General features: G+C 45.7%; 1 protein-coding gene across 1 annotated transcript in view; it reads left to right on the top strand.

Moving 5' to 3' along the window:
• The window catches only part of ELL (elongation factor RNA polymerase II), a 44,861-nt gene extending 31,246 nt beyond the window's left edge, over positions 1–13,615 (top strand). Inside the window, exons 7-12 of the mRNA XM_009882646.1 lie at positions 2,481–2,577; positions 5,644–6,145; positions 9,195–9,261; positions 11,247–11,418; positions 12,341–12,385; positions 13,511–13,615. Of these exons, the coding sequence (XP_009880948.1) occupies positions 2,481–2,577; positions 5,644–6,145; positions 9,195–9,261; positions 11,247–11,418; positions 12,341–12,385; positions 13,511–13,615 (988 nt within the window). The remainder of the gene's footprint in view (positions 1–2,480; positions 2,578–5,643; positions 6,146–9,194; positions 9,262–11,246; positions 11,419–12,340; positions 12,386–13,510) is intronic.
• The last annotated feature ends 1,048 nt before the right edge of the window (positions 13,616–14,663 follow it).

Raw genomic sequence — 14,663 nt, 5'->3', positions numbered from 1 at the left:
GGTTTCTAAAGGAGAATCCTCCTCTGAGCATTTATATTTCCCTCTCTGAGTTTTCAGTGTGTTTGTACTGACTTGGTACAGATTTTGTAATGCAGATAGAGATTTTACTTGACTTGGTTTTGAGATTTATTCTATCGCGCTTTTGGTTAAGATTAAGTAGAGCATGCTCTGTTTGAACAGTTTCCATGATTTGAAAGCACAGTTGGCTTGGGGATGAGACTCTGTTAAACCAACAGAAACTTGCACTTAAAGTGCTTTGGCATGCTCAAGAAAAATCAGCCTCGTTTAAATGGCCTTGATGTTGAATTATAATTAAATGGAAAAATACAACTGCCATGCAATCTTTATGGCTTTCAAAAAAGTTAATTTTTCCCTGCAGAAAGCAATGTTTACTGCTTTTTCTAGAATTGTGGCATTCAGTTATGCGAAGGTCTAAAAATAGACCTTGGAAAGGATGTATTCAACTGTACAAACAAAGACCCGCTCAGCCAATGCAGGTAATGAGGCTACAAAATGGAAAAAACATGTAGGGTTGAAGACAGTAGAAAAACATTCACAAAAAGGGCCCAGACCCCAGACGTAGGCCGTTACGTAGCTGACTGTGGCAGTCTGCGTGGTTGCCTGGATCCAGCCAATTGTTAAATGTCCTCTCGGTTTTCAGGTCCGGTTGCCACTCGATGGTTCATCGGCTGCAGTAATTAGCACATCTGCAAATATTAAAACTATATCTAACAGCGGCGATGTTAGACTAACTCCTTTTTTCCTCCTGTTTGTGTTTTCCGTCCTTCTTTCACCGTTGTATTGAAATGTTTTTCCGCTGTTACAAGAGCCGCTGAATTGGACGTCGTCGTCTTTCATTCACTTTTTTTTAAATCCATAATTAACATGTTAGGAGATGTGACACGGTTGCTCGGTCTAGTCAAACGGCATCCAAAAAGCCACTTTCACTGCGGCGTTTATGGAATATCGCTGTTCCCCTTCCTGTTTTCACCGTCTCTGAGCACTTTTCTTGAGTTGATCTGTGGCTGTTGAGATTGTTCTAAACAAAATTAAACAAAAGAGCAGCTGAAGCCACAACGGCGGTGAAACTGCGGGTGTCTAAATGTTGCTGCAATACGGCCAAAGGTTCAAGCTCAGGTTAAAAGAAAATCTTGTAAAAGTCGGGGGCTCTATCTCTGAAATAATCTTCCCAATGTTTGAAAAATATGTGTGCACTTTAAAGCTGATTATAGTCTCTTGTGGAAGAATTTAGACGTTGGTTATTTAGGCTGTACAGCTGGTGACAAAATGACTGTGGAGCTAGTTTATTAAAACCTTTAACCCTGAATTATTTTTTTTTTTTTTCAGCTTGACAGCTGCAGCTTGATGCAACAGTAGTTTTTCCTGGGTGATTAATATACGGGCAATCTGGTGTCAGAAGAGTAGGGCAAAGCTGGAGCGCTGTGAAACTTTGCTCCGAGATCGAGAGAGCCCCTTGGGCGGTGGGGAGTGGAGATACCCGGCGTGAATGTGAATTAACGCACTTACGTGATTAGAATGACTTGCATTGTCCTTTTTTGCGACAAGAGGTTTCTGTCCTTTGTCGAATACCGCAAATACAGACCAGAGTAGCGCTATTTTGCATGATGCAACTTAAAAGTATTATTATGAAGCCCTAAATGTAAATCCTAGTGGACCAATAATACCGTAACGGTTCCTGTTATAATCCTGCTTTTCATGGACCCAGAGGGGCTCGCTTCTGAAAGAGGACTGCTGTTCCTGTAAAATGTTGTTTTCACGGTGCTAATGAGTGGGAGAACTTACCCTCCAACATCTGAACCTAGAGTTTTGACCCCTCTTCAGAGTGTGCTTGCTCTCTGAATTTTCTCGTGAAGACAATTTTAACTGGGTGAGACAAACTCAGCAGAAATTAGTTTAAATTCTGTCTTGCTTACTGAGTTGTTTCAATCAGTAGCAAGAATAGATACCACCTATGCACAGTTCAATGCCAGTTTTTACTAATCTGTACATGGTTAATTTTTCTGAGGTTGTAATTCATTTGTTGTGATATTTATGTCACTGGTTCAAGAGAAAAGAGGTAAAACTGTCAGAAAATAAGTTCCGTCCTGGGTAGGGAATCTTCTCGTGTGTCTGATAGCTCAGGCTGCCTCCTCCCTCCCTCCCTGCCACACCACCGGCAGTGTCAGTCCAAGGTGTTACCTCCGTTCACGGAGAATTGCAAAAAATCATGGGAAGACAAGAAAGAGATAAGCAATTACTGTATGTTGTTGATTGATATTTTCCTGTAGTAGTTTCTTCTTCTTAGGTTTTTGTCCGAGATCGAAACTGTAAGTGCCTGAACGAGCTACTTTGATGGCATCTTCAAGCAGTCAGAATCTGAGCCCACAAAAAGGCTCTTTGCTCTCCGCAGGCAGATTGGAAATACCATCTGTTGGCTTGTCGAGCGCGGGATTTGATCAGCCCTGAATTCTGTTTTTCAGGAAACTCTGTCAGCCACAGAACAGTAGCGGTTTTCAAGGAGAAGCGCCTTCCCTGAGTCCACCAAAAGACAACGTGAACTCCAGCTCTCCTCCTCAGGTGGGTGATCCCTCCCCGGGGGTGCTGGGTCTGGTTAGCGCAGAGCCGGCGGTTGGCTCCATCTGCTCTTGGTGGAGTTGGTGGCTGGATGCAGGTCCAGGCTGAGCTGTTCAGCCTGTCCGCGCGCTGTAATCACCTGCTGCTGGAGGCTGTCAGGTCAATAGGTTGTTGGTTGGGTTGTTTCTCTTTTTCCATTTTATTAAGTTAGAGTCTAATTCTGGGTTTCCTCAGCATCTGTTTCTCCTCTGGATGTGGTTCGGTGACGGCCTATGGGGAGGATCTCTGACAGGGTGTCTTAGGTTTAGTTTTAAGGGCTACATATTTTTCACGGTGCATACATCCCTCTTGGAGTTCCTGGGAGAATGAACTTGTGTTTTACTCATTACTAATAATTGACTGGAACGAAGCGGTAATAAGTAGCTCCTGAACACAGTTGAGTTATTAAAAACGTTGACCTTTTGCAACCTAATTGCCGTGACAGATCAGGGGCAGGTTAGTCTACTCTTTGATTTGTTGAGATGCCGGCGCGTGGAGCTGTGAAAAGTACGTTTTGACTGTTTTTCCATGATGATAAACTGCGAAGGAGCTGCATTTGCTGGTATGTTAAGCGGAGTCTGTCCCCACTCTTCTCGGTATCTCTTAGCACAGGCATTTCTTGCTCGCATTGTGAAATACCGGCTTCCCTTCTCCGCTGTGGGTCAGCCCAGACAAGTTGAGTATTTATTCTCCTCCTGCCAATGGAATGTGTAATGCCTACTTGTCTGGACAGACGCACTGAGGATTAGTGGCAAAGAATATTAGCAGGTAAAGAAATTATGTGCTTTCTGGCAGTGTGAGGGAGGCAATTCTCTATTGAGAACACGAACTGTGCAACTTGTTTGCCAGGTAGCTAATTCCAAATCCTCTTCTGCTCTGCTGTGGGCACGTTCCTGGTGAATAAAGAATGATCCCCTTCGTTCGAGTTAGTGCTGTTAAGAGGCTGGTCTTGTGTTTTCCTTAACCTGATTCTGAAAAAATGTAGGTTGGAAAACCATCTCGCTTCTGGCTGTACGTATTCTGAAAGAGGCGAAGGTCTGTAGGGGATGTTTCTGGTCTCTTGAGATGACCCACTCGAATCTTTGGGTGGTTGATTGGTTTGGATCTAGACAAATCTAGTGGAACAGGGGCACCCAAACACGGAACGTGAATGTTTCCAGCAGTGCTTCCAACATGGTGTGTGTCAGACAGCAAACCACAGACAGCTTTTTATTGTAAGCAGTCCTTTTTTTTCTTTTTTTTTTGATACTCTGTAGCTGTAGTTTCTATTTAGAGGAGGGATGCCCGCTAATGGTTGTGGTCCCAGCAAAAGACTGGGATTTGGTAGTCCGGAATGCGAAATACTTTGGGAAAGTTCAGTTGTGGAATGAAGGCGAAGAAAAAGCTCGGTCTGGTAATTCCAAGGAAGCGTGGCAGAGCAGGTATCGCATGCGCGTACCACCTCACAGCCGAAGAGGTAAGGTTAGCGAAGCTGGTGTTTGGCTTTAGGGAAAAGGCAGTAAAAGATGGCAGTTCTTAAATCTGTCGCCTGCTCTGAGACCTGTAGTCGGAGTGAGCGGCCCCTCCTTTTGGGAGATGGACACTGCTTGTGTTGTGCTGGGAAGGCAGTCGGTGATGTTGCAAAGCCGGTTCGACGTGCTGTCCTTGCCCCTTGAGCTCTGTGGCAGTACGAGCAGCTCCTCTCGGTAATTACCTTGACAGGTGGAAAGGATTGCTGCCACCGAGCAGTGTCCTTGAGACCCCTGGAGTCAGCAAAGAGAAATAATAACTGGGGGAAAAGGAGTGAATCGGTGGCTCCCTGACAAAGCAGCCGTGCATCCAGCTGCGTTTCTGTGACGGAGCAAAATTTCCGTTTGCAAACACATTGCAGTCCTGTCTGAGACGTAAAGAAAACAATAAAATATCCAAAAGAAATAACCATAACCTATTGCTTGTTTTCCTCTGAGCACTAAATAATCTTTCCTCCGAGTTTCTCCAGCCCTGTGCTGCCAGGCGGGCACACACCGCGGCACTCATGGCTGTCCAAGGTAATTTTGGCTGGCTCAGGCTGGACTGAGCCATCGTTCTGGCTCTGCGTTGAGCTCTTCTTTCTGCTGACTGACGGATGGGTTCTTTCACGCTGCAGCTTCCCCAGGTGAACCCGTAGCCTGTAGATACGGGCACACAGAGCTTCTCCAAGCGCTGCCCGTGACTGTCCGGCTAGGGCTGATGGGGACAGGCGGGAGCCACTACTGTCTTCTACACTTCTGATTTCAGAAAGGGATGCTCGGGTCACGTTGGCCCATGTGATACGGCTTTTAAAACTGCTGCAAATGTCCTCTTTTTAAGTTCTCAGAATTTAAGGCAACAGTTGACACTTTCTCACCTCTTCCGGGAAATGCTTCTTTCTTGAGAAGGGGAAGGAGTGGTATTGCAAGGGTACAAGTTGTTCACCGCAGAGTCGGTAAAATCAGTTGGGAATAAAATGCAGAACTTGTGAATCCCTGCCTGCTCCAGAGCCCTGAGCACATCTTTCCTTCGCAGGGACTTTGAGGTGCTCTAAATGTCATGCCATGACCAGAAGAGCTGACAGGTGGTTTTTATGGTGGTTTTCGTTCTCTGCCCAGTGACTGGGATAGGGCGAAGGACGGGGTTTTACTGCTGAAGGGTTTAGATTGGAACTGAGGTGCAACGAGAGCAGGCTGCGTTGCGGGGCCTGTGTATGTAGCGCAGGAGATCAGTAATTGCTGGTGTGACCGGTGGGTTTCTCTAAGCTCTCCCACCACGCTGCAGGCTCCAGAGCGGCTGTCGGGATTGTCAGGACATGGCTTCTGTAGGACCTAGCGGTCCTGGAGCCTGTGCCCAGGAGCAGCCCAGGAGCTGGGACACTTGCTGGCAGCTCTCGGTGATAGCAGAGCTCTCTTTCTGGGGATACTCCCTTGTTCGCTGGTGTTGCACCACCACCTAGTGGTAACAGCATCCAAAATTCTGGCCTCGAGACTTCAAGATTATTTATTCCCCCCCCCTCTTTTTTTTTTTTTTCCTTCCTAGAAACGATCCCAGCCTCTGGAGTTTATCGATCCCCTGGCCAACAAAAAGCCCAGGATCTCGCATTTGGCTCACAGAACTCAGCCTACTTTCAACGAGAAACTGAATTCCTCCAACGGGAAGGATGCCCCTACGCCTGCCCCTGCCCTGCCGCCGGCTCTGCCGGAGTCGGTGAGCTCCAGCTCCAACCTGCCGGTGCTGGAGCTGCCGAGGCCTCACGATCCCCTTTCGGATGTCAGCAACGACCTGACTCACAACGGCAGAGACTGTGAGAACCCGGAGACGGCTGACAGACTGACTCATCCTTTGCCGACAGACTGTCCCCAAACGAGCAAGCACAATTGCAGCTCGTATGTAAAAAGCAAGAAAAAATCCAAAAAGCACAAAGACAAGGAAAAGGAGAGAAAGGAGAAGAAAAATGAAGAGAAATGCAAAGAGGAGAAGCAGGACTGTGAAGTAATAAAAAATGCTGACTTAGTTAGTGTTCCCCAGGAACAGGTCACAGGTACGTACGGTCTGAGACGTCCTCCTGTACGGCTTGTGCTAAGATAATACTGGTGTCGGCTAGGTCTGATTTCTGCTCTAAAACCATTTGAGGAAAGAGGTTGCGTGTCCACTTGTAGAGACTCTGTGGTTAACGAAATAATATCGCTGTCCCTACCTACAAATCAACAAATGTGCTTCCTCTCAAAAGAGGATATCAGGTTTTTCCTGTTTAACCTTTCATGCTGCTTGGAACTGCCTCAGACCGTGTCATGTTTCTCCTTGTTAAATTAAAAGTCGTATTAATATATGGGGATGAAAGGCAGACATCAAGATCTGTTGGAAAAAGCAGTGCTGCTTGATTACTTACGGCTCTTGTGCTTGTGTTTGGTATTGTGTTGGCTGTTGTATTGATTTTTAACTCAGTAATGAAAAGTTAGTCACAAAAGCTTTTAATATTGGACACAAAAGAAATGCTAGATAAGTCTTGTGATAAGTGTTGTTAGAGCAGTGTACAACCAGCTCTCTCAGGCTGAAACAGCTTCCTTGTCATATCCCTCTGTTACTCCGAATTTCTTTTTTTCGGGGCTAACCCAACAGTGAGTCTGTTACCCCTTGAGAAGTGATGAAAATGGTTTTCATCAAACCAGTATATTTCTAAGTCAGTTCTACGTACTCTTAGAAGTCAGGGCAGAGAATATATGTTGGCTAATCCGATCGGTTCCCTTGCCAGTGCCTGCAGCTTCCCTGTTTTCTGCTGTTTCGCTAGGCTTTCCTGCAACTCCCCAGGGCGGTGGGACTTCCCTCGTGGCCTCTAGGAAGAGTGCAGTCCTGATCTGTTGTTTAATTTCTTTTTGGATCCATCTTGTTTTCCTTTGCACCGTTACTACTTTCTGACTCTTAAGTTCCTCTGCATGGTTGGTGCATGGAAGTCATCCCGTTTTGGCTCAAAAGGGACAGTGACTCGAAAAAGTTGAGAACTTTTGGAGAAGGAGAACTTCATAGGGCGTTGAGGTTAATATGATATTAGCTCCCACCTTCCTCACAGTCTTTGTAGCACCTACAAAATGCATTTCGATTGCTCACCGGTGAGATTTAATGCCAGTCCGTAGTCCTGATCATTGTGTGGCACTGCAGAACCACACCTTTCCAGGTACCACTTCTGCTTTGATTTGAACTTTTGTAGTTTTTTCTGGGAACGTTGTTTTTCTTCCCCGTGTACCTTGTGTCTTGAGTGGTAGTGGATAGATACATACACAGTCTCTCTCTAGATGTATATTTGTCAGTGTTTCTTAAAATACCAAAATACCCTAGATTCTCTCTTTGTGAAGTTGCTGACCCTTTATCACCTTTTCTGCTCTGCTTTAAAAACAGTTTAATGACTGGCTCTTTGTTAATTAGTAGGAGTCGGGCTTTGTTCCTGCCGTGCCGCTGATGTATGCGAGGTAACGAATCCGAGCTGGACTTGGGAGTAATCATAAACAGGATGTGGTCAGTGGCTGCTTGGATTCCGTACAGCCAGTTCGCATCTGAATCAGGATCTTTTCCTTCTGTGCCTTACTTCACGCGGATAGCGCGGGGCTAATCCTGCTCCTTCCCGGTGCAGCAGACGGCTGGCAGCCCTCCCCAAGCCCCCCTTGGGCCAGGCACTGCGGGGAAGCAGCGTTTCTCCTGGGAGGTTTGTTCAAGAGGCGGCAGAGGGACCTTTGGGGTCCTTTGAGCAGTCAGTAGGTGGCACTCATAGGCAAAATAAACTTTATTTTCTCCCTGTCTCCTCCACAATCTTCCTTACCCACTGTCTGCATCTTTAACGCTGGTGGCCAGGTAAGGACGAAAGCAGAAATGTCTGCAAACATCCGCAGCGGGGATTGAGACCGGGGTGTTCATAATGACACGGGTTTTCCGCCATTCTTCCGTTCTGCTCAGGAAAGCCTTTCTGGGGAAATTCGGAGAAAAATCAGTTTTTAAAAAGATTGGGTTAGGTTATTGCTTTTACCTGCCTGTGTTTATTACGTGGGCATTTCGTGCTCCCTACAGTTGGTCCGGGGTAATGATTGTGAAGTAGGAGCGTAGGTGAGCGTAGGGATGGGTGAGGTTTGGGGCTCACACGTACCTTTCCTGTGCACCTGGGGAAACTGCGCAATCAAGGTGCTGCTTGCTCTGAGTAACAGACTTGGAAAGAAGAGGAAAGAAGAAATACAGTTTTGCAAAGCAGTTGATTTAAGTCCTTTGCAACCTTCTCCACTTGCCTCTTATTTTGCTGCAGTTGACTTTCTGAGTAGGGCTTTGAGTATAACGCACAGTTTATGAGAAATATCCCTTTTCAAACCTGTATCCAACCGCTTTCTTCATCCAAACTGGTGATGCAGTGTTTGGTTTAGGTTGAGGATGGGATCTGGTTTAGGCTCACATTCAGAATCCTGTTCCTCTTGAGATCTTTGGTCCCTTCGCTTGAACTCCCAAACGTTCTTAGCTGAGCCTTGCTCGATTCATGTTTCCTCAACTTTGTAGAGCAGAGAACACTTTGATTTGTCTACAGGGCAGTAGGGCTATGTGAGGAAAAAGCTGAGTGCCTTATGAACCCCTCTGTAGTACTCTGTAGGAGTCTGGAGTATTAATAGTAGGAATCTGAACCTGGAGTATGAATAGTAGGAATCTATGTGCGGTAGAATTGGGAGAAAAGAAGGTGCACCTTGCTCAGCTCTCTCTTCTGCTCATCTGGACTCAACAATTTGTTTTGCGCTTCAGCAGTGGTGATATCAGGGTTATCCCTCTCTGCAGACAGTGTTTATAAACCAATTAAATTCAGGGGGTTTTGCTACTGGGTGCATTGGCTAATGTTGATATCGTTTTGCTGACAGACAAATATTAGAGAAGCCTTGAAGTTTCAGCTGCCTTATTATAGAATCATAGAATGGTTATTGTAGATCTTCTATCTTTGTCAGTTCAAAGCAAGAGAAATCCTTTAGAACTTGACAGATTGTATATTGCAGACATTTATGGATTTGAAGTTTAATTGCGTAGAGCTTTAAAGTTAAAGAATGTCTACAAACAAGTTTTTATTTTTTCAGGTTTAAACGGAACATGCAATAATTCTAGTGTACCAACATCAACTTCAGAAATGCCAGATTATTTATTGTAAGTATATTTATCAGTTGCTTCATCAGTTTGGGATCATGTTTCAAGCTAAAAATCACAATGTACTGGGGATTTTCGTTGGACTTTATTGTTACTTGATAGAACTTCGTAAGTTGGGTTTAAAAAAAGGGAGTAAATCCAACTTTGCAGATAGTTCCTGGCAGTTTCTTGGTATCGGATCTGTTCTTTACCTCCTCGTGGAGTTCAAGGTTATCTTCCTCTACACCAGTTGTTAAAGTACTTCAAGAAACATTGCATACCTTGGAGGGGTTTGAAAGGATTAAACATCTCCATGCTGCAGTTGGAAACTTTGAGAGGAAATGATCTGCTTTAATGTTGTGGAAGACAGGGCAAGAAAGGATTTTGAGAGGTTAGCTAATTCTTCCCCTGTTCAGAGCCAAGATCGTCTACATAAACCAGTGAAATACTCTTCATGGGGAGGTTATAACCCGTGGGTTAGGATGTGAGTTGTTTCACCTCTTGACTTTTTAATCAGATCCCCTTGAGGTTAATTAAACAATATACTTGCCTGCTGAAGCACAGAAATCCCTGTGCATAAAGCCAAAAATCTGCATAAAGCCAAACCTGTTATAAACACAGTGCTGTGACAGCGAAGAAGTGTTTAACTGTGGGTGATGTTCCCTGTGCACGTCTCAGCCTGGGCTTCTGGTGCCGTCGGATCTGGTTTGGCTGTGCTGTGATGGCTCAGAAGGGAAGAGATGGAGGAGGAGGCAGCATCCGCTCTTGGCTCTGCAGGAGCAGTCACTGGAGTTGACTGGCGGATATATAGGGTTCTTGTATGGTTACAAAGCTGTGGTTTGCTGGGCTGTATGAACCGTACAAACCACTTTGAGTTGGCATCTCTAATACCATTCAGAAGAATGTGGATGGCTGGGTTGGTGTTTTGCGTACAGTGGATGTGCTGATCTCTCCTATAGAGGGATGTTACAGCTCCTCGGTCCATCTCCAAAGAAATCCCGTAAGGTTTATGACCTCCTGTAAGGTCTGTTGTCTCACCTTTTGGCACGATCTGACTGTTTTGACGGTCAACTCCTTAAATTATGAGAACTGTCACTGCGGTTGATCATGGAGGCATGTGTTTCATACCAGTGCGGACAACTTCCGTATCTCATAGTAACGTGTCCTGTATAGATGTTATTTATACCAAGCCCTAGCGAGGAACCGGTTCTTGAAGGCTAGAGTGCATTTGGGTTAACAGAGTGGAAGTTTTTCATTAATTTGATACCTACGTTAGCTTATACGTGTCCGTGCACTGAGCTGGCACTGCTGCCAGCAGAGTAAGGTGGCAAATTAGAGTCATCGCCTACAAAGAGATGAGTTTTACTATCAGAGAGGACTGCCTGCTGGGCTTTCTGCAAAATGTCAAGTTTAATGGCGCTTTATTGAGCTGAATAGCTTTCAAAGGGCCTCAAAGGTGCGTCTGTTAAGCGTGAGCTCTTGCGTTCAGTTCACGTTGGGTATCTGCAGAAGGTAGTGGAGATATATTCAGTCTATTCAACATGGTTTCTTGTCACGCGCTTGCCACATAGTCATACTGTGAGCATTTTGCAACGATAGCTGAATGCTTTTTGTGTTCCTTTAAAGACTCTTAACACTGGAAGCATCGTATACCTGCTGTTCCCAGGTGTGGCACAGATGCAGAACTCCATGTTCTGTGGGCCAGCAGGAGTTAGAAAAGCTGTAGCAGCGCTATCTGAATGTCCTCCTACACCCTCAGCTGCTCCCAGGCTCTGCTGTACCTGCGTATTCCGCCCTATCTGGCATAGATAGGAAATTCTGGGAGCAAACCCTGTCTTGTTTTACGCAGGAATTAAGGCAGTAATCCTGACAGTTACCTCTGTGCTGCTGTAGTGCAAATTGTAAGAGACTGGTAGGCTTGTCATCCTGGTTTTGGCATTGCAGTATTAGCGCTGCCCGCAGAGAAGACTTAGTTAAACTGATTAACTAAATTATTATTCTTCCAGAAAATATGCAGCCATTTCCTCTTCGGAGCAGCGTCAGAGTTACAAAAATGACTTCAATGCAGAATACAACGAGTACAGAGACTTGCACGCCCGGATAGAGAGGATAACTCGACGGTTTACGCAGTTAGACGCCAAACTGAAGCAACTTTTGCAGGGCTCTGAAGAATATAAGGTAGAAACAGAAATACATCTTTTGAAAAGCTATTTCCCCAAGTAGCGACGCGACTGCTCGTTGGTTTAGTTGCTCTGTACGTGGGGCTGTTGGGGATGGGTTGGTGTTTAAAACGTACTGCCCGCAACCCAGAACTGGTGGATGCAGAACGTGCACACAGCTGACAGCTTTGTAGACTGTTCTTAAAACAGCTCTGTGTTCTTTCGTTTTCAAGCTGGAGCACACATCATGGTACTTGTTGACAAGGAAAGGCCTCAGTGAGACAATTGGCGTCTTTAGCCAAAAGCTGCTGGAAGCTATTAGTGTATCCCAGCCAGAAAACTCATATTCGCACATATGGTAGCGTATCGGGGCTGGAGAGGGAGTTAGTACGGGGTCATCTGTTCCTCTGGAATCTTTGATCTTAATAATGTAGCATTATTTGACTTGTCAGACTGATTTTAAAAGAGCTTTAACTATTCATTATCTTGAGAAAGTAAGTCTCATTGAGTATAATAAACAGATTTTTACAGAGCACCTATTGTACTGAGCCCTGCTTCCTCCCTCAAACATCCTTCCCCTCTCTTTGAGAAATTCAGTGATTCCTCACTGAATTATTTTTATATCTTGGGGAAAAATTAGGCTGAGCTGTGGAGGAAACGTCAATTATCCCACCAACCCAGGTGCCTCTTACAGGTAGTTCTCACGGCTGGGGAATGGGGCCTGATCCTTCCAGTGCTTCTGGCGTCAGCACCAGTAGAGGAATGGAGTCAGTGAGGCTGATTGTAGCCATCGGATTTCATGGGGGAGGTCATGGAGGGGAGTCGGTTTTGGGGGGTATTTGGAGGAAATGTGTGCGTGGAGCCATCAGCAAATGCCTACTGCAGCCGGTTGCGGGACCGTTGGCTCTTTTGAAACTAATAAGCTATCTTTTCCTTTTTAGACCATCCATGATCAAATTTTACAGGAATATCGGAAAATTAAAAAGGTAAGTAAAAAAAAGTCGGCCACAAAAAAAAAAAAGGCTTTTGGGTGGTGCCATTAGCGTGACTGAAAGAGATGGGTACTTGCCAAGTGAAAACCCCAGTCCCTCAAGCTTGGTAGCAGATTGTTCAGCTCGAGCTTGTCCAAAAAAGTGATCCCTTCCCGATTCCAAAAGGGTTTGGGGGAGTTGAGGCAGCTCCTCGCATCCTGGGGAGCATTCCGCTGCCTTAGTGGCACGCCAGTACGAGAATGAAATGTGTTGAATTAGTGCCTTTATCCCATCAAGGACAGAACGGTTTGTGTTTCGGTTGCACGGGCCGAGTGCTAACAGGATCCCCCGGGTCCTGGGCTCTGCTGGGGTATTCGGGCTGATTTGGGCGCAGTCTCTAGTACGAGTCACTTGAGTACATCGTCCCCTGCGGGGCTCAGCACGGCTTTTTGGTGCGTGGGGCGCGCAGAATGCTTTACATCTCTGTATGTATATGTAAAGCAGCGGTTGTTGACTGGAGGGGTTTAGGATTTAGCTGGATGAGGTCGGCTGGGGCATCCGTACACCACGGGTGGGTTTGTTTTCCAAATCTGCAAATATGTCCCTGAGCCCTGTTGTCCCTGAAGGATTTAGGAGCTTTTTGAAGAGATTCCCTGTGCGTTTTGCAAGCTCGTCTTTGTTTTAAAGCTCCCAGGCTTGCACAACTCGGGGCTAACGCGGGGGCAAGGGGCAGGTGATGCTTGCTGGAAGCTGACGCGTGTGGCCCGGCTGCTCCAAGTCGTGCTGAGCCTCCATCGAGGTGTGCCTGTTTCAGAGAATCACAGGATGGTTTGGGCTGAAAAGGACCTTAAAGATCATCTAGTTCCATCCCCTCGCCATGGTCTATCCCTTCCATTAGACCAGGTTTCCCTGTGCTGACCCGCAGCTGGGTATTGATGAAAAGGGAGTTTGTTCTTTGCCTTGTTTGACCGGAATAGATCCGTTTTAAATGGGTATCTGCTCCTCCAGCTAGAAAAGCTTCATTCCTTGGTCATATATTTACGCTCTGCGGTCCGATAGCCTCGGCTGGGTTCAGGGTGTGCGTCGCTGAGTTCTGAAGAATTGCCTTCCGTCACTCTGCGTTTTCATTTTTCTTTACAGACTAACCCCAATTACAGCCAAGAGAAGAACCGCTGCGAATACCTCCACAACAAACTGGCTCATATTAAAAAACTGATAGCAGAGTATGACCAACAGCAGTTTTAGCTGGCACTAATCCGGACTGGGTAGGGCAAAAAAAAAAAAAAAGTCACCTGGACGTTACGTTCCCTTTTATACAACTAGATTCCTTTCAGAGATGAGCATTAACTCCTCGTGGTTGAAGAACTTGGGGATTACTTACGATGCCGAATCTGTCATGTCCACGCCTGAGCCGGGTCGCAAACCCGGTGCCCGGCACGCTCCTCTTGAGTTTTAGCCTCTCTGAATGTCGGAATGTAACAAATGAAAAAATAACAAAACAAAACAAACAAACAAAAAAGGAAAAAGAAAAAAACACACAAAAAAATCTGCTTATTTGAAGCCAGCGTTTGACACTTAAGGGAAAAACTTGCCTAAAGTGAACGAAGCTCCCAAAGGTTAAGAATCAGTAGTTTTCATGGATTAAAGTTTGGCATGAAGTGTAATTACCCCTGGCCCAGGTCCACTGGGTTACAAATTGTCCTTCAAATGGTGAGGAACTGGAAATGCTGCTAGGTTACCTCCTTCTCTGGCACCTGCGACTGTTCGTATGCAAGCTGTCTGCTCTACATGGCACCGCGTTAAATACACCAAGTACCCAGAGCTCTCGTTGTTTGTTCCTGCTTTTGTCATCTCCGGTGTGTGCTCTCTCTCGAGGTGGTTGTGTCAGTAGGAGGGGATCAGGATCAGCCCGGGGGATCCGCACTCAGTGCCTTGTGCAGTGCAGAGGTGGATCCTTCATGAATAGAAAACAAACAAAAAAAAAACCTAAACAAAAAAAAAACCCCTTTTTTTTTTTTTTTTTAATCTGCTTGTGCGTTTGGAAGCAGCGGGCGTAAATGTTCTGCAGTGGCCTCTCCAGCATGCGCAGTCCGGCTGCCTGCATTAACCTCCGTGTACCGATGCTGGGAAGATTGAGACCTGTCTGTCTCTTGACTTTTATAATTTTATACCGAGGCAGCCAATTTATTAATCGCTAATGAGACTGTGGTCTATTTTTGTATCTTAAAAAAAAAAAAGAGCATCTTTTTCTAAAACTGTGCCTCCCTTTTCCTTTTAGGCCAAGTGTTTCAGA

The sequence above is a fragment of the Charadrius vociferus genome, unplaced genomic scaffold (assembly GCF_000708025.1).
Source record: "Charadrius vociferus isolate BGI_N301 unplaced genomic scaffold, ASM70802v2 scaffold2560, whole genome shotgun sequence".
Taxonomy (NCBI): domain Eukaryota; kingdom Metazoa; phylum Chordata; class Aves; order Charadriiformes; family Charadriidae; genus Charadrius; species Charadrius vociferus.
Note: the sequence above shows the minus strand (reverse complement) of the source record. Positions and strands in the feature narration are given on the sequence as shown.